Raw genomic sequence first — 27,631 nt, forward strand, 5'->3', positions numbered from 1 at the left:
GAGACGCTCAGATTCTTGGAGGTCTCAGTCACGCCCAAAAAGGGCAGCCGGAGGAACCGTTGCCAAGACGGCGTCCTCCTGACTTGAGGTCTCCGATTCCCACACCCGCGGTCGGTGGGAGGCTTTCCCACTTTGGCGACATCTGGCTGTCACACGTCAAAGACCGTTGGGTGAGGGATATTCTGTCTCACGGGTACAGGATAGAGTTCAGTTCTCGTCCGCCAACTCGTTTCTTCAGAACTTCTCCCCCACCAGACCGAGCCGATGCTCTGTTGCAGGCGGTGGCCGCTCTAAAAGCGGAAGGAGTGGTGACCTCCGTCCCTCTTCAGGAACAAGGTCACGGTTTTTACTCCAATCTGTTTGTGGTCCCAAAAAAGGACGGATCGTATCGGCCCGTCCTGGATCTAAAGTTGCTCAACAGACACGTAAAAGTCAGGAGGTTCCGGATGGAATCCCTACGCTCCGTCATAGCCTCAATGTCTCAAGGAGATTTTCTAGCATCAATAGATATCAAAGATGCGTATCTCCACGTGCCGATCGCACCAGAGCATCAGCGTTTCCTACGCTTCGTCATACACGACGAACACCTGCAGTTCGTAGCGTTACCTTTCGGTCTGGCAACAGCCCCCCGGGTCTTCACCAAGGTCATGGCAGCAGTAGTAGCTGTTCTGCACTCGCAGGGTCACTCGGTCATCCCGTATCTAGACGACCTGCTTATAAAGGCACCCTCTCAAGAGGCATGCCAACACAGTCTGAAGGTGGCACTAGACACTCTCCAGAGTTTCGGGTGGATTATCAACTTTCCAAAGTCTCATCTAACCCCGACCCAATCTCTGACTTATCTTGGCATGGAGTTTCATACTCTCTCAGCGATAGTGAAGCTTCCACTGGACAAGCAGTGCTCGCTACGGACTGGAGTGCAATCTCTCCTTCAGAGCCAGTCGCACTCACTGAGGCGCCTCATGCATTTCCTAGGAAAGATGGTAGCAGCAATGGAGGCAGTCCCGTTCGCGCAGTTTCATCTGCGCCCTCTACAATGGGACATTCTACGCCAATGGGACGGGAAATCGACGTCCCTCGACAGGACTGTCTCCCTCTCTCAGACTGCCAAGGACTCTCTGCGTTGGTGGCTTCTCCCCACCTCATTGTCACAGGGAAAGTCATTCCTTCCCCCGTCCTGGGCAGTGGTCACGACGGATGCGAGCCTATCAGGGTGGGGAGCGGTGTATCTCCACCACAGGGCTCAGGGGATGTGGACTCTGGAAGAGTCCACCCTGCAGATCAATGTTCTGGAAATCAGAGCAATCTATCTTGCCCTGCGAGCCTTCCAACAATGGCTGGAAGGCAAGCAGATTCGGATTCAGTCGGACAACTCCACGGCGGTGGCGTACATCAACCACCAAGGGGGAACACGCAGTCGCCAAGCTTTTCAAGAAGTCCATCGGATTTTGACGTGGGTGGAAAGCAGAGCGTCCACCATATCCGCAGTTCACATCCCAGGCGTGGAAAACTGGGAAGCAGACTTTCTCAGTCGCCAGGGCATGGACGCAGGAGAATGGTCCCTTCACCCGGACGTGTTTCAGCAGATCTGTTGCCGCTGGGGGACGCCGGACGTCGATCTGATGGCGTCACGACACAACAACAAGGTCCCAGTTTTCATGGCACGGTCTCACGATCACCGAGCACTGGCGGCAGACGCCTTGGTTCAGGATTGGTCGCAATTCCGACTCCCCTATGTGTTCCCACCTCTAGCATTGTTACCCAGAGTTCTCCGGAAAATCAGGTCCGACTGCCATCGAGCCATACTCGTCGCTCCAGATTGGCCAAGAAGGTCGTGGTACCCGGATCTGTGGCATCTCACGGTAGGCCAACCGTGGACACTACCAGACCGTCCAGATTTGCTGTCTCAAGGGCCGTTTTTCCATCTGAATTCTGCGGCCCTGAACCTGACTGTGTGGCCATTGAGTCCTGGATCCTAGCGGCCTCAGGTTTATCTCATGAAGTTGTTGCCACAATGAGACAGGCTAGAAAACCATCCTCAGCTAAGATCTATCACAGAACGTGGAAGATATTCTTAGCGTGGTGCGTGGCTCAAGGGGTTTCTCCCTGGCCATTTGCATTGCCAACTTTTCTTTCCTTCCTGCAGTCTGGGTTGGAAAAAGGTTTGTCGCTTAGCTCTCTTAAGGGTCAAGTCTCCGCGCTATCCGTATTCTTTCAGAAGCGCTTGGCACAGCTTTCTAAAGTACGCACGTTTCTCCAAGGAGTTTGTCATATTGTTCCTCCTTACAGACGGCCATTGGAACCCTGGGATCTGAACAAGGTTCTCATTGCTCTCCAGAAGCCGCCTTTCGAGCCTTTGAAAGAGGTTCCCCTTTCTCGGCTTTCACAAAAGGTAGTTTTTCTTGTGGCGGTCACGTCTCTTCGAAGAGTGTCCGAGCTAGCGGCGTTATCTTGCAAATCTCCCTTCCTGGTGTTTCACCAAGACAAGGTAGTACTGCGTCCAATTCCAGAGTTTTCTCCCAAGGTGGTTTCTTCCTTTCATCTCAATCAGGATATCACTTTACCATCTTTGTGTCCGCATCCAGTTCACCAATTTGAAAAGGGTTTACATCTGTTGGACCTGGTGAGAGCACTCAGGATTTACATTTCTCGCACGGCGGCTCTACGCCGTTCTGATGCGCTCTTTGTCCTAGTCGCTGGTCAGCATAAGGGATCGCAAGCTTCCAAATCCACCCTGGCGCGGTGGATCAAGGAACCAATTCTTCACACATACCGTTCTGCTGGGCTTCCGATTCCATCTGGACTGAAGGCCCATTCTACCAGAGCCGTGGGTGCGTCCTGGGCATTGCGGCATCAGGCTACGGCTCAGCAAGTGTGCCAGGCGGCTACCTGGTCGAGTCTGCACACGTTTACCAAACACTATCAAGTGCATACCTACGCTTCGGCAGATGCCAGCCTAGGTAGACAGGTCCTTCAGGCGGCGGTGGCCCACCTGTAGGAAGAGGCTGTCTGACAGCCCGTTCATGTGGTATCTTTTTACCCACCCAGGGACTGCTTTTGGACGTCCCACTGTCTGGGTCTCCCAATTAGGAGCGAAAAAGAAGAAGGGAATTTTGTTTACTTACCGTAAATTCCTTTTCTTCTAGCTCCAATTGGGAGACCCAGCACCCGCCCTATTTGTTCTTAGGGTTTCGTTTTTCGGGTGCACATGTTGTTCATGTTGTTTCTTAAGTTCTCCGATCATGTTATCGGATTGAATTTGTTTTTGAAACTGTTATTGGCTTTCCTCCTTCTTGCTTTGGTACTAAAACTGAGGAATCTGTACTCCTACGGGAGGGTGTATAGCCAGAAGGGGAGGGGCCTTACACTTTTAAGTGTAGTTCTTTGTGCGGCCTCCAGAGGGCAGTAGCTATACACCCACTGTCTGGGTCTCCCAATTGGAGCTAGAAGAAAAGGAATTTACGGTAAGTAAACAAAATTCCCTTCTTCTTCTAGCTCTAATTGGGAGACCCAGCACCCGCCCCTGTTTTTTTGTGTACACATGTTGTTCATGTTGAATGGTTTCAGTTCTCCGATATTCCTTCGGATTGAAGTTACTTTAAACCAGTTTATAATTCTTTTTCCTCCTTCTTGCTTTTGCACCAAAACTGAGGAGCCCGTGGGAGCACGGGGGGTGTATAGGCAGAAGGGGAGGGGCTTAACACTTTTGAGTGTAATACTTTGTGCGGCCTCCGGAGGCATAGCCTATACACCCAATTGTCTGGGTCTCCCAATTAGAGCTAGAAGAAAAGGAATTTACGGTAAGTAAACAAAATTCCCTTCTTTTTGGTGTTTTTTTTTTTTTAAATCCGACATCCAGTCCCAGAGATGTGGGTATTTTTATTTAGTTCAAATTGCTATGGTCATCCAAATAAGTGTGGAAAACGGTAATAATTAACCCCTTTTCCATTTTTTTTGGGGGGGGGGGTTTCAACATCCAAATCGCTGCGTTCAAAAAAGCATCGTGGGCACGGATTAGGCACGATCTTCATAGATTGTACAGGGGATGCAGGACGCATGCATTTACGCTGCAGTGCTAGACGCAGCCTAAATGCATGAAATTACGCTACGTGCGCACAATTCCGAAGGGTGTTTTTACATGAGACTTTGCCCAGCACTGCATGGGTTACTCTGTAATCCGCAGGGGTTGTTTAGAATAGAACCAACAATTCTCAATTTACACATTTATGTGCTCCTCAAACCATCTGGGGGCATCACAACTCTGGACAAGACCTCAATCAGAAACAACAAAACTTTCACACTCCTTATCTAATGAACTGCTGCAATATTTATGGCCACAACTGATTGTCCCCTTCTCATACTGATAGTTCTGCTTCACATAACTAGTCTTATTTACTGCTCCATCCTATGTTCTGTTGTGTATAAATATGTGACTTCAGATTTTGTGTTATATTGAACCTGATGAAGAGACCTGAGTAGCCTTGAAAGCTTGCTATTACCATCTTTTCAGTTAGCCATTAAAAGGTATCAACCACTGAGGACTCTGTTCTTTTAAACTTTTTTCATTTTTAGTTCATCCTGAAATTTCACCTGAAAGCTGAATATCTGACTTTCTTTTTCGCTCCTAATTGGGAGACCCAGACAGTGGGTGTATAGCTACTGCCTCTGGAGGCCGCACAAAGAACTACACTTAAAAGTGTAAGGCCCCTCCCCTTCTGGCTATACACCCTCCCGTAGGAGTACAGATTCCTCAGTTTTAGCTTTGTGCGCAAGGAGGTCAGACACGCACGCATAGCTCCATTGTTTTTAGTCAGCAGCAGCTGCTGACTATGTCGGATGGAAGAAAAGAGGACACATATAGTGTCCCCAGCATGCTCCCTTCTCACCCCACTTATGTCGGAGGTGTTTGTAAGGTTGAGGTACCCATTGCGGGTACGGCGGCAGGAGCCCACATGCTGATTCCTTCCCCATCCCTTTTTACAGGGCTCTGGGTGAAGTGGGATTTACCGGTCTCCAGGCACAGAGACCGTGCTCCATCTACAGCCCCTGGAGAAGATGCTGGATGGAGCGGAGTACATCAGGGACATGGCCCTGCATCCTCAAGGTACTCTGTGTCCCCGTGTATCTGGCGCTCACACCGCAGCATGCTGGGTGTTGTAGTGCGCCGGGGGACATCAGCGCTGCGGCGCCTGTGCCATGGCCTCATTCAGCTTTGCTGAAGCAGGCACATTTATGGGAATAGGACGCGCCGGCCGCTGGGACTGCGGCGCGGCTGGCACTTGTAGTGCGCCGGGGACTTCAGCGCGGCCTGCGCTTTTACGGCGGCCGCGCTGATAACTACAGTCCCCGGCTTTTGCGGCCTGCTTCCTTTCGTTCCCGCCCCCACACCTGCCAGTCAGGAGAGGGGCGGGACGCTGCCCACGTCCAGAACTCGGTCGCGCCGGCCGCTCGAACAGCGGCGCGGCTGGCACTTGCGGTGCGCCGGGGACTTCAGCGCGGCCCGCGCTTTTACGGCGGCCGCGCTGATAACTCGAGTCCCCGGCTTTTGCGGCCTGCTTGCGTTCGTTCCCGCCCACAGACCTGCCAGTCAGGAGAGGGGCGGGACGCTGGCCAGGGCATCAGCGCTGAGGGCTGGAGTCGTTTTTACATACTCCAGCCCTCACAGTCAGCACAGAGGGGACACTGTTCCCGCACTTTTGTTTGGGAACTCCCACGGACCGCCCCTCTCCACAGTAGCCGGCAGCCATTCTTACAGACACGCTGAGCTGCAGAGGGGAGCCGGGGAGACCCAGACAAGGCATTCAGCAGCCTCTTACCCGCTGTTCAGCGGGCGGTAAGCAGCCCTCAGGGCTCACCCCCTCTTGTGCTCGTAGTATTCTTAGTATTTTGTTGCTACAAATACTTGGTATTACATAGCAGTGGTCGCCCTTTGGCTATAGACTCTCTCACATGCAGAGAGCCAGCAGCATGTCGCCCGTAAAACGCAAGGGTGCCAAGGCACAGACATTGTATGCTTCCTGCACCGCATGTGGGACTTTTCTACCGGCAGGCTCCACGGACCCCCATTGTGTGCAGTGCTCGGCCCCTGCGGCGCTTGCACAGTCGGGACCTCTGCTGGACGTGTCCCAGGGTGTACCACCTGTGAATGCTGTCCAGGTGACAGGAACTGAGTTTGCAGCTTTTGCTGACAGAATGTCTCTCACTATGTCACAAATTCTTGACACATTGCGAGCTAGGCCTGTACTTCAGACCACGGACACTGTGCATGTATTGCCCCCTGGTCCCCCTCAGCTCCTAGCTCCGGGACGGGCATCTACACCTCAGGGTGAAGACTCTGACTCGGACGATGGCCCCGGGCAGCCTAAGCGGGCTCGTTATGACGGGCCTTCACATTCATCTCAATGGTCTGGATCCCAGCGGGATGAATCTATGGGTGATGAGGCGGACTTAACTGATCAGGATTCTGATCCTGGGACCGCTCTCAATCTAGATACACCAGATGGTGACGCAATAGTTAATGATCTTATATTTAACATCAATAAGATGTTGAATATTTCCCCACCAGCTCCTCCTGTAGAGGAGTCAGCTTCGCAGCACGAGAGAATCCATTTCAGATACCCTAAGCGTACATTAAGCACTTTTCTGGACCACGCTGACTTCAGAGACGCAATCCAGAAACCCCACGCTTATCCTGAAAGGCGTTTTCCTAAACGACTTAAAGATACACGCTACCCTTTTCCCTCTGAAGTGGTCAAGGGTTGGACCCAGTGTCCAAAAGTGGATCCTCCAATTTCCAGGCTTGCAGCCAGATCCTTGGTTGCTGTTGAAGATGGAGCGGCACTTAAAGATGCCACTGACAGGCAGATGGAGCTCTGGCTGAAATCCATCTATGAAGCGATTGGAGCGTCATTAGCGCCTTCTTTTGCGGCCGTATGGGCACTCCAAGCTATCACGGCCGGGCTTGCGCGAGTCGACTCTGTCACACGTGCATTTGCCCCGCAGGTAGCACCATTGACCTCGCAAATGGCGGCATTCGCGTCGTACGCGATTAATGCTGTTCTTGACGCTACAAGCCGCACGGCAGTGGCGTCAGCCAACTCAGTTGTTTTGCGTAGGGCTCTGTGGTTGAGACATTGGAAAGCAGATTCTCATTCCAAGAAGTGCTTAACCAATTTGCCTTTTTCTCGTGACCGATTGTTTGGAGAGCGTTTGGATGAAATCATCAAACACTCCAAGGGTAAAGACTCTTCCTTACCGCAACACAGACAAAACAAGCCCCAACAGAGGAGGGGTCAGTCTGGTTATCGGTCCTTTCGAGGACAGGGCAGGTCCCAATTCGCCTCGTCAAAAAAGACTCAAAAGGACCAGAGACGTTCAAATTCTTGGAGGTCTCAGTCACGCCCAAAAAGACCAGCCGGAGGAACCGTTGCCAAAACGACGTCCTCCTGACTTGCGGTCTCCGATGCCCACACCCGCGGTCGGTGGGAGGCTGTCCCACTTTGGCGACATTTGGCTAGCAAATGTCAAAGACCGTTGGGTGAGAGATATTCTATCTCACGGGTACAGGATAGAGTTCGGTTCTCGTCCGCCAACTCGTTTCTTCAGAACTTCTCCACCACCAGACCGAGCCGATGCTCTGTTGCAGGCGGTGGCCGCTCTAAAGGCGGAAGGAGTGGTGACCTCCGTCCCTCTTCAGGAACAGGGTCACGGTTTTTACTCCAATCTGTTTGTGGTCCCAAAAAAGGACGGATCGTATCGTCCCGTCCTGGATCTGAAGTTGCTCAACAGACACGTAAAAGTCAGGAGGTTCCGGATGGAATCCCTACGCTCCGTCATAGCCTCAATGTCTCAGGGAGATTTTCTAGCATCAATAGACATCAAAGATGCGTATCTCCACGTGCCGATTGCACCAGAGCATCAGCGTTTCCTACGTTTCGTCATACACGACGAGCACCTACAGTTCGTAGCGTTACCCTTCGGTCTGGCAACAGCCCCCCGGGTCTTCACCAAAGTCATGGCAGCAGTAGTAGCTGTTCTGCACTCGCAGGGTCACTCGGTCATCCCGTACCTAGACGACCTGCTTATAAAGGCATCCTCTCAAGAAGCATGCCAACACAGTCTGAAGGTGGCGCTAGACACTCTCCAGACTTTCGGGTGGATTATCAACTTTCCAAAGTCTCATCTAACCCCGACCCAATCTCTGACTTATCTTGGCATGGAGTTTCATACTCTATCAGCGATAGTGAAGCTTCCACTGGACAAGCAGTGCTCGCTACGGACCGGAGTGCAATCTCTCCTTCAGAGCCAGTCGCACTCACTGAGGCGCCTCATGCATTTCCTAGGAAAGATGGTAGCAGCAATGGAGGCAGTCCCGTTCGCGCAGTTTCATCTGCGCCCTCTACAATGGGACATTCTACGCCAATGGGATGGGAAATCGACGTCCCTCGACAGGACTGTCTCCCTCTCTCAGACTGCCAAGGATTCTCTACGTTGGTGGCTTCTCCCCAACTCATTGTCACAGGGAAAGTCGTTCCTTCCCCCGTCCTGGGCAGTGGTCACGACAGATGCGAGCCTATCAGGGTGGGGAGCGGTGTTTCTCCACCACAGGGCTCAGGGGACGTGGACTCAGGAAGAGTCCACCTTGCAGATCAATGTTCTGGAAATCAGAGCAATCTACCTTGCCCTGCGAGCCTTCCAACAATGGCTGGAAGGCAAGCAGATTCGGATTCAGTCGGACAATTCCACGGCGGTGGCGTACATCAACCACCAAGGGGGAACACGCAGTCGCCAAGCTTTTCAAGAAGTCCAGCGGATTTTGACGTGGGTGGAAAGCAGAGCGTCCACCATATCTGCAGTTCACATCCCAGGCGTGGAAAACTGGGAAGCAGACTTTCTCAGTCGCCAGGGCATGGACGCAGGAGAATGGTCCCTTCACCCGGACGTGTTTCAACAGATCTGTTGCCGCTGGGGGTCGCCGGACGTCGATCTGATGGCGTCACGGCACAACAACAAGGTCCCAGTTTTCATGGCACGGTCTCACGATCACCGAGCGCTGGCGGCAGACGCCTTGGTTCAGGATTGGTCGCAATTCCGACTCCCCTATGTGTTCCCACCTCTAGCATTGTTACCCAGAGTTCTCCGGAAAATCAAGTCCGACTGCCAGCGAGCCATACTCGTCGCTCCAAATTGGCCAAGAAGGTCGTGGTACCCGGATCTGTGGCATCTCACGGTAGGCCAACCGTGGGCACTACCAGACCGTCCAGATCTGCTGTCTCAAGGGCCGTTTTTCCATCTGAATTCTGCGGCCCTGAACCTGACTGTGTGGCCATTGAGTCCTGGATCCTAGCGGCCTCAGGTTTATCTCAGGGAGTTGTTGCCACAATGAGACAGGCTAGAAAACCATCCTCAGCTAAGATCTATCACAGGACGTGGAAGATATTCTTAGCATGGTGCTTGGCTCAAGGGTTTTCTCCCTGGCCATTTGCATTGCCAATTTTTCTTTCCTTCCTGCAGTCTGGGTTGGAAAAAGGTTTGTCCCTTAGCTCGCTTAAGGGTCAAGTCTCCGCGTTATCCGTATTCTTTCAGAAGCGCTTGGCACAGCTTTCTAAAGTACGCACGTTTCTCCAAGGAGTTTGTCATATCGTTCCTCCTTACAGACGGCCATTGGAACCCTGGGATCTGAACAAGGTTCTCCTTGCTCTTCAAAAGCCGCCTTTCGAGCCTTTGAAAGAGGTTCCACTTTCTCGGCTTTCACAAAAGGTAGTTTTTCTTGTAGCGGTCACGTCTCTTCGAAGAGTGTCCGAGCTGGCGGCGTTATCTTGCAAATCTCCCTTCCTGGTATTTCACCAAGACAAGGTAGTACTGCGTCCAATTCCAGAGTTTTCTCCCAAGGTGGTTTCTTCCTTTCATCTCAATCAGGATATCACTTTGCCATCTTTGTGTCCGCATCCAGTTCACCAATTTGAAAAGGGTTTACATCTGTTGGACCTGGTGAGAGCACTCAGGATTTACATTTCTCGCACGGCGCCTCTACGCCGTTCGGATGCGCTCTTTGTCCTAGTCGCTGGTCAGCATAAGGGATCGCAAGCTTCCAAATCCACCCTGGCGCGGTGGATCAAGGAACCAATTCTTCACACATACCGTTCTGCTGGGCTTCAGATTCCATCTGGACTGAAGGCCCATTCTACCAGAGCCGTTGGTGCGTCCTGGGCGTTGAGGCATCAGGCTACGGCTCAGCAAGTGTGCCAGGCGGCTACCTGGTCGAGTCTGCACACGTTTACCAAACACTATCAAGTGCATACCTACGCTTCGGCAGACGCCAGCCTAGGTAGACAGGTCCTTCAGGCGGCGGTGGCCCACCTGTAGGAAGAGGCTGTATGACAGCCCGTTCATGTGGTATCTTTTTACCCACCCAGGGACTGCTTTTGGACGTCCCACTGTCTGGGTCTCCCAATTAGGAGCGAAAAAGAAGAAGGGAATTTTGTTTACTTACCGTAAATTCCTTTTCTTCTAGCTCCAATTGGGAGACCCAGCACCCGCCCTATCTGTTTTTAGGGTTTCGTTTTTTCGGGTGCACATGTTGTTCACGTTGTTTCTTAAGTTCTCCGATCTAGTTATCGGATTGAATTTGTTTTTGAAACTGTTATTGGCTTTCCTCCTTCTTGCTTTGGTACTAAAACTGAGGAATCTGTACTCCTACGGGAGGGTGTATAGCCAGAAGGGGAGGGGCCTTACACTTTTAAGTGTAGTTCTTTGTGCGGCCTCCAGAGGCAGTAGCTATACACCCACTGTCTGGGTCTCCCAATTGGAGCTAGAAGAAAAGGAATTTACGGTAAGTAAACAAAATTCCCTTCTTTTTGTGGTGTGTGTGTGTGTGTGTGTGTGTGTGTGTGTGTGTGTGTGTGTGTGTGTGTGTGTGTGTGTGTGCGTGTATATTATATATCATTTTTTGTTTATTTTATTTAATTTTTTTTAACTTTTCAAATGTTTTACTCCTCAGAGACAAGTTTGGAAAGTTAGCGCTGTCCCCTAAGCAGAAAGCCATGTTTTCCAGGTGGGTGAGACCGGATGACATCACAAACAACCCCACCATGATCTACACTGTGTCAAGTTTCAGCATTAAGCAGGTAACGCAGCACTGTGTCATATATGCAATGTATACCCCTCAAAATATAAAAGGGATATAAGCATTTTACAACAATTACAATGTTGTTAATCTGTCACCAGGTTTTTAACACCTACTCTAAGAGGAGCATGATGTAGGGGCAGAGACTCTGCTACCAGTAATGTGTCACTTACTGGGCTGCGTGCTGTAATTTTACTAAAATCGGTGTTATGAGGAGTTTCAAGGACTAGTAATCCTCTGGCTATGTAGTACTCCATATTCATGAGCTCTGTATAACCCCGTCCACACCACTCATTTTAGGAGCTTTCTGCTTATGTACAGTGCTAGTCAGTGGTGTGGGTGAGATTATACAGATAGAGAATTATAGTGAAACTGCAGCAAACAGCCCAGTAAGTGACAGATTGCTAGAATCAGGGTTACTGTCTTTACATCATGCTGCTGTTGGATGGGGTGGCAAAAACCTGGTGACAGATTTCCTTTAAACTGCTCCAAGCATTGGCCTGTTTTTTACTTTCAGCAGATAAAATAAAGATTTTGGCTAATTCCGCTACTGCACCTCTGTAGGGTCCTCTCTGTGTTATTCTCTGCCTACGTTTACTGCAACTCGAAAAGGAACATTTTTTTCCTTATCTGAGATCCTAGAATAGCAAAACACACCCTATGGACTCGTAGGCCTAACCTAAGAAGGCTTGTTCTTCAAAATTATTCTTCAGGGTGGCAGCAAAAGCCTGACCATCACTCTATCATTCTTCTTCATAAACTTCTATTTAGAAAATTTGCAAGCATTGGATGGACCCCATAAATCACAGATTAAAGTCCTGTGGAGGAGACCAAAAAATACTTTGAAAAGAAATACAATATTATTTTAAAAAAAAATCTTGTAATCACCTACCTTCTCACCATTAAAAATAAAGAAATAAATACATTGGGTATTGCTGGGTCCGGAAATATTTTGATTGCTAATATCTCCACAACAGAGAGGCAAAAAAAACCCAAAATGTTATACAGTTCTGTAAATCAAGGCTCACTACACCTTTAGATGAGAGTTGTAGTTTACAAAATGGGTATCCTTGTGGGGGGTTTCTCCTGCTTTGGCACCTCAGGGGCTCTTCAAATGTGACATGGTCTCCCCAATCTATTCCAGCCAAAATGGCGCTCCAAAATGTTAATAGCGCTCCTTCCCCTTTGAGCCCTCCCATATCCAAATAGTAGTTTCTATCCACATACTGGGTCTCATCGTATTCCCGAGAAATTGCACAACAAATTGTTATGTCCAGTTTGTCCTGCTGCTCTTGAGAAAATGAAAAAATTTGGGCTAATGCAACATTTTTGTGGAAAATTACTAATTTGTTTTAATTCTTGTAAAGCACTTGAAGGGTTAATAGCCTTCCTGATTGTGGTTTTGAATACCTTGAGGGGCGCAGTTTTTAAAATGGGGTCACTTTTGGGTGTTTTCTGATAAATTAGCCCTTAAAAGTATCTTCAAATGTGAAGGGATCCGTAACAAAATTAGGTTTTGTAAATTTTTGGGAAAAATGAAAAATTACTGCTGAAGTTTTTAACTCTAACTCTTCTTTAACTGTTCTAACAAGAAAAAAGTTTAAGAAATGAGGCAAAGTAGACATGTGGGAAGTGTTATTTCATTTTTAGTGGTTGTGACTGTTTTATAGGCTTAAAAATTCTAAGTTTGAAAAATGCGAATTTCAAAAATATTTTTTTTTCCATTAAATTTCCATTTTTTTCCCCATAAATAACCGCAAATCTTATTGACCTAAATTTACAACTAACATGAAATACAATCTCAGAATCACTGGGATGTGTTAAAGCAAAAGCTGTCGGTGTAATGAAAAAAAACCTGCAAAAATGATTTTGCTAGGCCAATAAATACAGTTAATGCTGTTGTGCACCATGAACAAAAATCACTAAAAAATGACTGGTCATTTAGCTCTATAACACTGGGGTGTTTGAAAGAGTAAGGAAAGCGTAACATGTGGGAACAATATGAGAAAATGGTGTAATCAGCATGTGTATTTTGTCTCCAGACAATAGTGTCAGATTGCTCCTTTGTGGCCTCCCTCGCCATCAGTGCTGCCTACGAAAGACGCTATAATAAGAAATTGATTACAAGGTATGACTTGCTGAGACACAGAATACATACTTGGGAATTCACCTTAATTCTGGTCTTTAAACTTATTTTGAGTGATGTCATAATTATAAAGAAAATATTTTTTATATACAGTATACTGTATTTCTTTAAAAGGAACCAATCACCAGGATTTTTATATAATATAAACTAAATCCAGTGCTATACTGGCACTATCAGGCTCATTCTATACATACTTGTAGTGGTCAGCTTGGATGTTTTGAAATCCAAGAAAGTAAAGTTTTATAAAATCATCAGCTTCTTGAGTGACAGCAGCTGAGGAAGAGATAATATATGGGGGGTATTCATAGGTAACCCCATGTGACCCGAAAGGGTGGGGCCTCAGCCAACAAAGCTGGATACCAGGTCACATGGATATGACCTCACACTGGTCCTGGAAGGGAAAAATTACATTGATTGTATAATACTTATGCCAATTCTAACAGGGGGAGGGGATAACTATGAAAATATTATCTGATCCTCAGTTGCTGTCACTCAAGCAGCTGCCGATGTTATAAACTTTACTTTCTTGGATTTCAAAACCTAAACATCCAAGCTGACCACTGCAGGCATGTATAGAATCAGCCTGATAGCGCCAGTATAGCACTTATTCTGTCTCTTCCTAGAAGCTGTGAATCCCAAGCGCTCTAATTATCAGTCCCTTAGATAAATGTATGCTTGTACTCACACTTCAAAAGCATCCACAGATAGTTTTAAACTCAGCCAAACGACTTGTAGAAAGACCAGGAGAAACGCTGTAGTTGTCTTCTAGAATCTTGTATTAAGTACAAAGTAAAGGCAGGTGAAAAGGAATAATCTGTACAGGGTTGTAGACATGTCTTCAGCAATGGTTCCTCTCTAGACTAAACTGTGGAGGAAGGGAGGAGCATTCTATACAGAAGCCAACTAAGGGAGGAACATAGGGACAAACTTCATACTTTCTAAATCTACCTAGTAACAATAAGGAATTTCCTGATAGGAGGAAAAATATGCAATGCAAGAAATATATATATACAACACGTTGTTCCCATTCATGGGACACAACAGCACTGGCTTTAGGTTATATACGAAAATCCTGGTGATTGGTTCCCTTTAAGTGTAAGATGCCGTTTTTTTGCAAGAAAAAATTTGTATAAAAAGTGTCTGTGCCTTTTTATAGTCCGGAGCAGCTTCCTGTGATCTAGGAGAACGCTATTACAGCGTCCTCTCCGATCTCTGAGAAAACTGCTGTTTCCTTCTGCCAGACACCGATCAGTATGAGCCTTCACATACTAAAGCTGCTCATCCTGGCTAGCTGAAGAACCTTTCAGGTCATTTTACTGGAAGGAACCTCAAGATGTGCTAGTGTATACACAGAATGTAGCAGAGGTGTGTGATGGTATCTGTGTGTTTAGTTATGTAGCTTAACTGTGTGTGTTAATGTAACAAAACTGTATGTGTGTTGAACTTGCAGAGTTGTATGTGAAACAGATGTGGATGTATGTATGTAGAAGAGCTGACTGTGCATGCAGAAGTGTTTATAATGTGCATGCTGTAAAACTTTGTGTATGACACATATGCTGCAGGAAAAACTAACAATAGATTTAAAAACTCTCTATAGCATTAAAATTAGTTATATTGACCCCTATACTTCTTTACACCTCTAGGGACATTTTAATTAGCTGGACATAATTTTCAGATTTTCTAAATTCTTGGTTACATCCATTATTCTAAGAAATATAGTGTGTATGTACAGCGCATGCATGAAATAAGTATTGAACACATCACCAATTTCTTTTTCGCTCCTAATTGGGAGACCCAGACAGTGGGTGTATAGCTACTGCCTCTGGAGGCCGCACAAAGAACTACACTTAAAAGTGTAAGGCCCCTCCCCTTCTGGCTATACACCCTCCCGTAGGAGTACGGATTCCTCAGTTTTAGCTTTGTGCGCAAGGAGGTCAGACACGCACGCATAGCTCCATTGTTTTTAGTCAGCAGCAGCTGCTGACTATGTCGGATGGAAGAAAAGAGGACACATACAGTGTCCCCAGCATGCTCCCTTCTCACCCCACTTATGTCGGAGGTGTTTGTAAGGTTGAGGTACCCATTGCGGGTACGGCGGCAGGAGCCCACATGCTGATTCCTTCCCCATCCCTTTTTACAGGGCTCTGGGTGAAGTGGGATTTACCGGTCTCCAGGCACTGAGACCGGGCTCCATCTACAGCCCCTGGAGAAGATGCTGGATGGAGCGGAGTACGTCAGGGACATGGCCCTGCTTCCTTAAGGTACTCTGGGTCCCCGTGCATTTGGCGCTCACACCGCAGCATGCTGGGTGTTGTAGTGCGCCGGGGGACGTCAGCGCTGCGGCGCCTGTGCCATGGCCTCATTCAGCTTAGCTGAAGCAGGCACACTTATGGGATCGGCCGCGCCGGCCGCTGGGGCTGCGGCACGGCTGGCACTTGTAGTGCGCCGGGGACTTCAGCGCGGCCTGCGCTTTTACGGCGGCCGCGCTGATAACTACAGTCCCCGGCTTTTTGCGGCCTGTTTCCGTTCGTTCCCGCCCCCGGACCTGCCAGTCAGGAGAGGGGCGGGACGCTGCCCACGTCTAGGATTCGGTCGCGCCGGCCGCTGGAATAGCGGCGCGGCTGGCACTTGTAGTGCGCCGGGGACTTCAGCGCGGCCCGCGCTTTTACGGCGGCCGCGCTGATAACTCGAGTCCCCGGCTTTTGCGGCCTGCTTTCGTTCGTTCCCGCCCCCAGACCTGCCAGTCAGGAGAGGGGCGGGACGCTGGCCAGTGCATCAGCGCTGAGGGCTGGAGTCGTTTTTACATACTCCAGCCCTCACAGTCAGCACAGAGGGGACACTGTTCCCGCACTTTCGTTTGGGAACTCCCTCGGACCGCCCCTCTCCACACAAGCCGGCAGCCATTCTTGCCAGACACGCTGCGCTGCAGAGGGGAGCCGGGGAGACCCAGACAAGGCATTCTGCAGCCTCTTACCCGCTGTTCAGCGGGCGGTAAGCAGCCCTCAGGGCTCACCCCCTCTTGTGCTCGTAGTATTCTTAGTATTTTGTTGCCACAAATACTTTGTACTGCATAGCGCTGGTCGCCCTTTTGGCTATAGACTCTCTCACATGCAGAGAGCCAGCAGCATGTCGCCCGTAAAACGCAAGGGTGCCAAAGCACAGACATTATATGCTTCCTGCACCGCATGTGGGACTTTTCTACCGGCAGGCTCCACGGACCCCCATTGTGTGCAGTGCTCGGCCCCTGCGGCGCTTGCACAGTCGGGACCTCTGCTGGACGTGTCCCAGGGTGTACCACCTGTGAATGCTGTCCAGGTGACAGGAACTGAGTTTGCAGCTTTTGCTGACAGAATGTCTCTCACTATGTCACAAATTCTTGACACATTGCGAGCTAGGCCTGTACTTCAGACCACGGACACTGTGCAATCATTGCCCCCTGGTCCCCTTCAGCTCCTAGCTCCGGGACGGGCATCTACACCTCAGGGTGAAGACTCTGACTCGGACGATGGCCCCGGGCAGCCTAAGCGGGCTCGTTATGACGGGCCTTCACATTCATCTCAATGGTCTGGATCCCAGCGGGATGAATCTATGGGTGATGAGGCGGACGTAACTGATCAGGATTCTGATCCTGGGACCGCTCTCAATCTAGATACACCAGATGGTGACGCCATAGTTAATGATCTTATATTTAACATCAATAAGATGTTGAATATTTCCCCACCAGCTCCTCCTGTAGAGGAGTCAGCTTCGCAGCACGAGAGAATCCATTTCAGATACCCTAAGCGTACATTAAGCACTTTTCTGGACCACGCTGACTTCAGAGATGCAATCCAGAAACCCCACGCTTATCCTGAAAGGCGTTTTCCTAAACGACTTAAAGATACACGCTACCCTTTTCCCTCTGAAGTGGTCAAGAGTTGGACCCAGTGTCCAAAAGTGGATCCTCCAATTTCCAGGCTTGCAGCTAGATCCTTGGTTGCTGTTGAAGATGGAGCGGCACTTAAAGATGCCACTGACAGGCAGATGGAGCTCTGGCTGAAATCCATCTATGAAGCGATTGGAGCGTCATTAGCGCCTTCTTTTGCGGCCGTATGGGCACTCCAAGCTATCACGGCCGGGCTTGCGCGAGTCGACTCAGTCACACGTGCATTTGCCCCGCAGGTAGCACCATTGACCTCGCAAATGGCGGCATTCGCGTCGTACGCGATTAATGCTGTTCTGGACGCTACAAGCCGCACGGCAGTGGCGTCAGCCAACTCAGTTGTTTTGCGTAGGGCTCTGTGGTTGAGACATTGGAAAGCAGATTCTCATTCCAAGAAGTGCTTAACCAATTTGCCTTTTTCTCGTGACCGATGGTTTGGAGAGCGTTTGGATGAAATCATCAAACACTCCAAGGGTAAGGACTCTTCCTTACCGCAACACAGACAAAACAAGCCCCAACAGAGGAGGGGTCAGTCTGGTTATCGGTCCTTTCGAGGACAGGGCAGGTCCCAATTCGCCTCGTCAAAAAAGACTCAAAAGGACCAGAGACGTTCAAATCCTTGGAGGTCTCAGTCACGCCCAAAAAGACCAGCCGGAGGAACCGTTGCCAAAACGACGTCCTCCTGACTTGCGGTCTCCGATACCCACGCCCGCGGTCGGTGGGAGGCTGTCCCACTTTGGCGACATTTGGCTAGCAAGCGTCAAAGACCGTTGGGTGAGAGATATTCTATCTCACGGGTACAGGATAGAGTTCAGTTCTCGTCCGCCAACTCGTTTCTTCCGAACTTCTCCACCACCAGACCGAGCCGATGCTCTGTGGCAGGCGGTGGCCGCTCTAAAGGCGGAAGGAGTGGTGACCTCCGTCCCTCTTCAGGAACAGGGTCACGGTTTTTACTCCAATCTGTTTGTGGTCCCAAAAAAGGACGGATCGTATCGTCCCGTCCTGGATCTGAAGTTGCTCAACAGACACGTAAAAGTCAGGAGGTTCCGGATGGAATCCCTACGCTCCGTCATAGCCTCAATGTCTCAGGGAGATTTTCTAGCATCAATAGACATCAAAGATGCGTATCTCCACGTGCCGATTGCACCAGAGCATCAGCGTTTCCTACGTTTCGTCATACACGACGAGCACCTACAGTTCGTGGCGTTACCCTTCGGTCTGGCAACAGCCCCCCGGGTCTTCACCAAAGTCATGGCAGCAGTAGTAGCTGTTCTGCACTCGCAGGGTCACTCGGTCATCCCGTATCTAGACGACCTGCTTATAAAGGCATCCTCTCAGGAAGCATGCCAACACAGTCTGGAGGTGGCGCTAGACACTCTCCAGACTTTCGGGTGGATTATCAACTTTCCAAAGTCTCATCTAACCCCGACCCAATCTCTGACTTATCTTGGCATGGAGTTTCATACTCTATCAGCGATAGTGAGGCTTCCACTGGACAAGCAGTGCTCGCTACGGACTGGAGTGCAATCTCTCCTTCAGAGCCAGTCGCACTCACTGAGGCGCCTCATGCATTTCCTAGGAAAGATGGTAGCAGCAATGGAGGCAGTCCCGTTCGCGCAGTTTCATCTGCGCCCTCTCCAATGGGACATTCTGCGCCAATGGGATGGGAGATCGACGTCCCTCGACAGGACGGTCTCCCTCTCTCAGACTGCCAAGGACTCTCTACGTTGGTGGCTTCTCCCCAACTCATTGTCACAGGGAAAGTCGTTCCTTCCCCCGTCCTGGGCAGTGGTCACGACAGATGCGAGCCTATCAGGGTGGGGAGCGGTGTTTCTCCACCACAGGGCTCAGGGGACGTGGACTCAGGAAGAGTCCACCTTGCAGATCAATGTTCTGGAAATCAGAGCAATCTATCTTGCTCTGCGAGCCTTCCAACAATGGCTGGAAGGCAAGCAGATTCGGATTCAGTCGGACAACTCCACAGCGGTGGCGTACATCAACCACCAAGGGGGAACACGCAGTCGCCAAGCTTTTCAAGAAGTCCAGCGGATTTTGACGTGGGTGGAAAGCAGAGCGTCCACCATATCTGCAGTTCACATCCCAGGCGTGGAAAACTGGGAAGCGGACTTTCTCAGTCGCCAGGGCATGGACGCAGGAGAATGGTCCCTTCACCCGGACGTGTTTCAACAGATCTGTTGCCGCTGGGGGTCGCCGGACGTCGATCTGATGGCGTCACGGCACAACAACAAGGTCCCAGTTTTCATGGCACGGTCTCACGATCACCGAGCGCTGGCGGCAGACGCATTGGTTCAGGATTGGTCGCAATTCCGACTCCCCTATGTGTTCCCACCTCTAGCATTGTTACCCAGAGTTCTCCGGAAAATCAAGTCCGACTGCCAGCGAGCCATACTCGTCGCTCCAAATTGGCCAAGAAGGTCGTGGTACCCGGATCTGTGGCATCTCACGGTAGGCCAGCCGTGGGCACTACCAGACCGTCCAGATCTGCTGTCTCAAGGGCCGTTTTTCCATCAGAATTCTGCGGCCCTGAACCTGACTGTGTGGCCATTGAGTCCTGGATCCTAGCGGCCTCAGGTTTATCTCAGGGAGTTGTTGCCACAATGAGACAGGCTAGAAAACCATCCTCAGCTAAGATCTATCACAGAACGTGGAAGATATTCTTAGCGTGGTGCTTGGCTCAAGGGTTTTCTCCCTGGCCATTTGCATTGCCAATTTTTCTTTCCTTCCTGCAGTCTGGGTTGGAAAAAGGTTTGTCCCTTAGCTCGCTTAAGGGTCAAGTCTCCGCGTTATCCGTATTCTTTCAGAAGCGTTTGGCACAGCTTTCTAAAGTACGCACGTTTCTCCAAGGAGTTTGTCATATCGTGCCTCCTTACAGACGGCCATTGGAACCCTGGGATCTGAACAAGGTTCTCATTGCTCTCCAGAAGCCGCCTTTCGAGCCCTTGAAAGAGGTTCCCCTTTCTCGGCTTTCACAAAAGGTAGTTTTTCTTGTAGCGGTCACATCTCTTCGAAGAGTGTCCGAGCTGGCGGCGTTATCTTGCAAATCTCCCTTCCTGGTGTTTCACCAAGACAAGGTAGTACTGCGTCCAATTCCAGAGTTTTCTCCCAAGGTGGTTTCTTCCTTTCATCTCAATCAGGATATCACTTTGCCATCTTTGTGTCCGCATCCAGTTCACCAATTTGAAAAGGGTTTACATCTGTTGGACCTGGTGAGAGCACTCAGGATTTACATTTCTCGCACGGCGCCTCTACGCCGTTCGGATGCGCTCTTTGTCCTAGTCGCTGGTCAGCATAAGGGATCGCAAGCTTCCAAATCCACCCTGGCGCGGTGGATCAAGGAACCAATTCTTCACACATACCGTTCTGCTGGGCTTCAGATTCCATCTGGACTGAAGGCCCATTCTACCAGAGCCGTTGGTGCGTCCTGGGCGTTGAGGCATCAGGCTACGGCTCAGCAAGTGTGCCAGGCGGCTACCTGGTCGAGTCTGCACACGTTTACCAAACACTATCAAGTGCATACCTACGCTTCGGCAGACGCCAGCCTAGGTAGACGGGTCCTTCAGGCGGCGGTGGCCCACCTGTAGGAAGAGGCTGTATGACAGCCCGTTCATGTGGTATCTTTTTACCCACCCAGGGACTGCTTTTGGACGTCCCACTGTCTGGGTCTCCCAATTAGGAGCGAAAAAGAAGAAGGGAATTTTGTTTACTTACCGTAAATTCCTTTTCTTCTAGCTCCAATTGGGAGACCCAGCACCCGCCCTATTTGTTTTTAGGGTTTCGTTTTTTTTCGGGTGCACATGTTGTTCACGTTGTTTCTTAAGTTCTCCGATCTAGTTATCGGATTGAATTTGTTTTTGAAACTGTTATTGGCTTTCCTCCTTCTTGCTTTGGTACTAAAACTGAGGAATCCGTACTCCTACGGGAGGGTGTATAGCCAGAAGGGGAGGGGCCTTACACTTTTAAGTGTAGTTCTTTGTGCGGCCTCCAGAGGCAGTAGCTATACACCCACTGTCTGGGTCTCCCAATTGGAGCTAGAAGAAAAGGAATTTACGGTAAGTAAACAAAATTCCCTTCTTTCTAAGTAAATATATTTCTAAAGGTGCCATTGACATGGATTTCTCACCAGATGTTGGTAACAACCCATCCAATCCACACAGGCAAAGAAATCAAACTATAGATGTCCATAAATTTAACTTTTATGTAATAATGAGAAATATCACAAGAAAAAGTATTGAACACACTTACTGAACTTAAATACATCGTACAAAATCCTTTGTTTGTGATTACAGCTTCAAGACTCCTCCTGAATGCAGAAACTAGTCACATGCATTGCTCAGGTGTGATTTTGGCCTATTCTTCCACACAAATACTCTTCAAATCCTGAAGACTCTGTGGGCTCCTTCTATGAACTCTGAGCTTTAGTTCCTTCCATTTATTTTTTTTTATTGGATTCAGGTCAGGTGATTGGCTGGGCGATTCCAGCAGCTTTAGTTTCTTCTCTAAAACCAATTGAGAGTTTCCTTGGATGTGTGTTTGGGATCATTGCCTTGCTGAAATGTACACCCTCGTTTCATCTTCTTCATCCTCATAGCTGGCAGAAGATTTTTATCAAGCATGTCTCAGTACATTTGTCCATTCATCTGTCCTTCAATTACACAATGTTTGCCAGTGCAATAGGCTTAAAAACAGCCCCACACCATGATGTTCCCACCTCCAAACTTCACTGTTGGTATGGCATTTTTGGCGTGACATGCAGTGCTTTTTGGCCTCCATACATGGTGTGTATTATGGCAACGAAAGAGTTCAATTATGGTGTTCTCAGATCATACTATATTATGACAGGATTATCTAAATGTTGTTGAGAAAACTTTAAATTCACTTGAACAAGCTGTTTGTTCAGCAGTGCGAGGTGACATGCGGTGTGCATACAGTCCATGGAGCTTGAGTGCATTACTTATTGTTTTCTTTGAAACAATTGTACATACTGAGTCCAGCTCTTTCTGTATCTTTCCACACTCTTGGATAACTCTTCTGATAATTTTCTCACTCCTTTGTCTGAAATCTTGTGGGGAGTACTTGGTCATGGCTGGTTTATGGTGAAATGATTTTCTTTCCACTTTCATATTATAGCCCAACAGTGCTCACTGGCATCTTCAGTAGGTTAGAAAATGTTCTTATGTAAACAATGCCATCAGTATGTTTTGCATCAATAAGGTTGCAATGATCTTGAGACAGCTCACTAGTTTTACCCATCATGAGATGTTTCTTGTGTGGCACATGATAATGAGACACCTTTTTATAGGCCATCAGTTGAAACAGCTGATATTTTTCACTGAGTGGCAGAGTTGCCTTGTAGTTTTGATACATTTTAGCTGGTATCATGACTTTTTGCACTTCTCTTTCTTTGTGCTCAATACTTTTTTTCCCTGTGTCATTTGTCATAAATTTACTGATGTGTAATAAACACATCAGTAAATATATGGACATCTATGGTTTGATTTCTTTGCTTGTGTGGATTGGATGTGTTGTTACTGACATCTGGTGAGAAATGCATGTCAATAACACCTTTAGAAATATATTTACTTAGAAAATTGGTGACGTGTTCAATACTTATTTCACTTGCTGTAAATATAAGAAGGTATTGATAGATTCTTTGAATATATCTAGAAGAGAAAAATAAATCCCATTGCTCTGAAAACAAATACTATCTTTGACAAGAGCATGTGCTAAGTTTTATCAGAAATTGTGTTTTTGAAATTGTGATTAAGAGAAGTTATCCATGTCGGGTAAAGATTTGAAAATTAGCAAACTTTTCCAAACCGTCTTATGTTTGCAGGATAATGTACCCACCCACAAGACTTATATTACCCTGCAAAAACTTGTCTTTGAATTGTTAATTATCGGCCATATTCTCTTGATTATATGGGGCGGATTTCCTGACATATACTTCTGAAACATGCCAATGTATAGATATACAGTGGCATCAGATGCCCATAGGCTCCCATGGTGGAAAAGCTATACAGTCTCTTTTTTTAATTAGGTGCAGCTGTTGAAATACCACAGCAAACTGCTGTTCTACACACACTTTGGTTGTATACGCATGAAGCTGATAGTAAATGGACATTGCAGATGTAAAAACATCTCTATCTGTACAGACAACCACATAAAGCCGGGGCAACAATGGCCAAAAAACACCATCATTGAGTGAATGTTAGGTGATTGGCTAGTTTTATATTTTGGGTTGTGCTTCTGGAAGGATCACAGCAGCAGATGTGATACATTGTTTAGTTCTGTTCATATGAATTACTTGATAATATACCACTCTCTTCTGTTATCCTTAGCATCATCTACCCACAGAACAAAAAAGGAGAACCAGAATACAACCCTTGTGGGAAATATATGGTGAAGCTGCACATTAATGGTGTACCTAGAAAGGTAATTAATGTTTCCTATTAATCAGTGCAACTTCTCTAAGTCATTACATCGTTCTGATACACTTTACATCAGAGGTGCACAACCTGCATCTCCCCTACCATCATGTCACAGCCGTGCCCATCTGTGCCCGCTGACTGCTCTTACCTGGCAGTTAGATGGGAGCAGGGACGGGTAAGTTCTAATGCTGCACTGGAATTGTCTCTGGGGACCCCATATATATAACCCCATATACACCCCATATGGCTCCTGTGTGCCACTCCAGTAAGAAGGATTAGAGGTGACCATGTATGTCTGTGGTTATCTAAGCATCTCAAGGTACAAAGTAGAGTGCACGCACATGTGAACTCTCTTCCTTTCTGGGGAGCAAGGAGACCCCCTCCTCACTAAAAGTTAGCGTCTGGGTCTGGGAAGTGGAATCGATCATGAGTCATAAGTTATAAATGTCTTGGATTGTAAGAAGTATGTGCACAAGTTTGCTATTTGCATGCAGAAATCTCTGCACCATTTGTGCATCTCTTGACAGGAAAAAGCAGCAGCAAAAATGGTTTTGCAGCCTTTTTCTTCTGTGGTTTTTCTAGCATTTTTGGACACTAAGAAATGCTATAGAGATAAACAATAGATAGAGATAGATGAGAGACAGGTAGACATGTAATTTCTCAACCCCCAACATATAATAAAACATAGGGTCTCCTCTATTTTATTTCTGATAACCAACAAAGGTAAAACAGACAGCTGGCAGCAGATATTATCAGGCTGGGAAGGTCCATGGTTATTGGGCCCTGCCAAGCCTAAAAATACAAGCCCATTGTCGCACCCCCCCCCCCCCCCCACAAGTGGCCCATTACATTAGATGTGCCAACTCTAGCGCTTCACATCAGCCCTTTACGATTGCCCTGGTGCATTGGTAATCGGGTTAATGGTTTGGGGTTGATGTTAGCTGGTATCAAGCTCTAATGTTAGTAATGGGGAGGTGTTTATCAGACACCCCCATTACTAAACTAATAAGTAAAAAGAAAAAAGCACGCACATGAATACTTTATTTAAATAAACACTGCCCCACACTTTTCCCTGCTCCACTATTTTATTAAAAAAAAATTCATGCACATCCGACATAGTCCAGAGATTCCAACGCAGTCCAAAAATGGAAACCTGAAAGACATAAAAATAAGACCCTGTCCCTTGTTCACCAGTTTATTAGAAAACAAAGTTCCCAGGTCCAACATAGTATAGCGTTTCCCACAACGTTCCTCCATTACATAGATCAAAGGTTATCGAGCCTCATATTGAATTTCCATAGACTTTGAGCAGAATCCACTCCTGGTCTGTGCTGCTCTCCGAGAGACCCAGCGATGATGTCAGGAACGTCATCTCGTCACTCTGATGAGCGGTGACATCAGGAACATCACCGCTGTGACTTTCCTGACCTCACTCATCAGAGGTGCCGGGTCCATGCAGCGCAGCGTGAGGCTTTAGTGGCTGCTACTCAGTCTATAGAGCCTCGTTCTCGGGCTCCATAGCGTTTCGTCTACGTAATCAAGGAATGTTGCAGGAAGTGCTGGACTACGTTGAACCTGTAAACTTTGCTTTGTAATAAATTGGTGTTCAAGTGACAGTCTCTTTGTTTTATTTTACTGTTTGTCTTTCAGGTTTCCATTTGTAGACTACATCGGATTCCCTGGATTATGTCAGACTTCCATGTTTTTTTTTTTTTGTTTTTGTTTTGTTTTTTTATAAAGTGGTAAACCTGGGAATGTGTGGGAGAAGTGTTTTATTTAAATAAATTTCTTTGTGCATGTGTTTTTTTTTTTTTTTTTGTTTTGTTTTGTTTTTTTTACTGGGGTATTAATGGGGGTGTCTGATAGACACCTCTACATTACTAACACCAGGGCTTGATGCCAGTTAACACTGCACAGATATTTTTAGGCTGTGAAGGACCCAATAACCATGGACCTTCACAGTCCGATATTAGCTCACAGCTGTCTGTTTGCCTTTGCCAGTTACAAAAATTGGGTGTGATATCTATTTAATCATAAAAAAAACTGTCTAATAAGCTCCACAGGGTGCAGTTTTATTATATGCCTCTGTCGCTCTATTCTCTATCTATCTATCTCTATAAGACTCTTCTCTAATGATTAATATAAAGATCCTTTATTGGTACATCAATTTAAAATATATACATAATAAAACCATTTAAAAAGAGAAAATAGAAAAGCTGGGATGTGTAGGATGCGAAAAACAGACACCAGGGCACAATATAAAAGCATTGTTGTCTGAATCAAACCAGCACATAGCTGTAAACCTAAGATAGGCAGGTATTCACACATACATTATATTTAAATAATGGATGGCAGTGTAATGCATAGGGTAAATAGGTAAACATGTGTGTGTGTGTATATATAAAGACAAAAGAAAGTAAACAGGGTGTGTGAAAATAATTGCTTCAAGTTCTGAAAGTTTGGGAGTCTCACAAAGGGAGAACTAAGCCAGTGCAAACAAATGTGAAGACTATGGTGCAAAATCAAATAACGAGCACTCATAACCATTATGATATGTTTAATACACCTGTAAACAATGCACCAGAATAGCTACTATATGAATGTGCACTTGGGACACCCAGAAGGCATTTCTCACTCGTATTGACAATGCGACTAAAAAGGTTTTTACCGTATTTTCCGGCGTATAAGACGACTGGGCGAATAAGACGACCCCCAACTTTTCAAGTTAAAATATAGAGTTTGGGATATATCGTATATACGTGAGTGTAAGCCGACCCGAGTAATGTCCCCATTGTTTAGTGAAATCCCCTGCTGTAATATCCTGTGCAGTAATGAGCCCATTGTTTAATAATGCTCCCTGCTGTATTGTCCCAGTTGTATAGTAATTTGCCCTGTCCTTAATGTCCTGTGCAGTAATGTCTCCATTGTTTAATAATGCGCTCCTGCTGGTTCCCTTCTTTCCCCTATCATGCAGTTGTTTACACATAATAAAGATTCTCACCTCTCCTCCGCGCCGCGCTGCCTCCAGCTGCTTCTTGAACGGACACTCCTCCGTGATAGCGTGAACGGAGCGGCCGCTGCAGTAATGTAGTCATGGCTGTACTACAGTTTAATGCTTTACGGCGCCACAAAGCATTCAACTGCAGTAAAGTGCATCCAATACACAGGGCCGCCGCTACTGTCAGCGCTTTGCTGCAGTTAAATGCTTTGTGGCGCCGTAAAGCATTCAACTGTAGCAAAGACATGACAACATCCTGCAGCGGCCGCTCCGTGCACAGACGCTAATATGGAGGGGTCTGTGTGCCTGCAGTCTGCAAGAAGCAGATGGAGGCAGCGCGGGCATGGAGGAGAGGTGAGAATATCTTTTATTGTGTGTAGTGATGACACCCGGCATATAAGACAATCCCCCGACTTTTGGGAAGATTTTCAGGGGTTAAAAAGTCATCTTATTCGCCGGAAAATACGGTACTTTCTATGGCTATTGCATGTGCTGCTATCTAAAAACAAAAGCAAAAATCAGCAAGTACATAGCAAGTCGATGAAAGAAAAAAAACGCTGCAAAAATTGAAATAATTAACATGTTGCGGATTATTTCCTGCACGAAATCTGCAAGTCACAAATAAACGATGTGTGCCTGACACTTCAGGATTCTCATTGACTCTGCTGGCATCAGGATTCCCTTCAGGTTTTGTTACAGATCTGCAATGTGTGCACACAGCCTAAGACTGCTTTAGGTTATGTTTTGTTGCATCCTCTTATTGCAGTGCCATTTTTTTCTTTACAGGTGATCATAGATGATTTTCTGCCAGTGGATCATAATGGAGAGTTGTTGTGTTCATATTCTAACAACAAGAATGAATTATGGGTGTCCCTTATTGAAAAAGCCTACATGAAAGTAATGGGAGGTTATGACTTTCCCGGGTCTAATTCGGTAGGATGAGTGTGCTTTCTTATCTTTTCTATGACTTGAGTGACTTGCCTCCTAAATC

The 27,631-nt window shown here is 47.5% G+C and overlaps 1 protein-coding gene across 1 annotated transcript in view; it reads left to right on the plus strand.

The window, feature by feature from the left end:
- Positions 1 to 27,631, plus strand: part of CAPN7 (calpain 7) — a 155,398-nt gene that overhangs the window by 56,542 nt on the left and 71,225 nt on the right. The window contains exons 7-10 of the mRNA XM_075315213.1: positions 11,000 to 11,126; positions 13,168 to 13,253; positions 23,553 to 23,646; positions 27,427 to 27,573. Coding sequence (XP_075171328.1) covers positions 11,000 to 11,126; positions 13,168 to 13,253; positions 23,553 to 23,646; positions 27,427 to 27,573 — 454 coding nt within the window. The remainder of the gene's footprint in view (positions 1 to 10,999; positions 11,127 to 13,167; positions 13,254 to 23,552; positions 23,647 to 27,426; positions 27,574 to 27,631) is intronic.

This window comes from Anomaloglossus baeobatrachus, chromosome 6, assembly GCF_048569485.1.
Source record: "Anomaloglossus baeobatrachus isolate aAnoBae1 chromosome 6, aAnoBae1.hap1, whole genome shotgun sequence".
In the NCBI taxonomy this organism is placed as follows: domain Eukaryota; kingdom Metazoa; phylum Chordata; class Amphibia; order Anura; family Aromobatidae; genus Anomaloglossus; species Anomaloglossus baeobatrachus.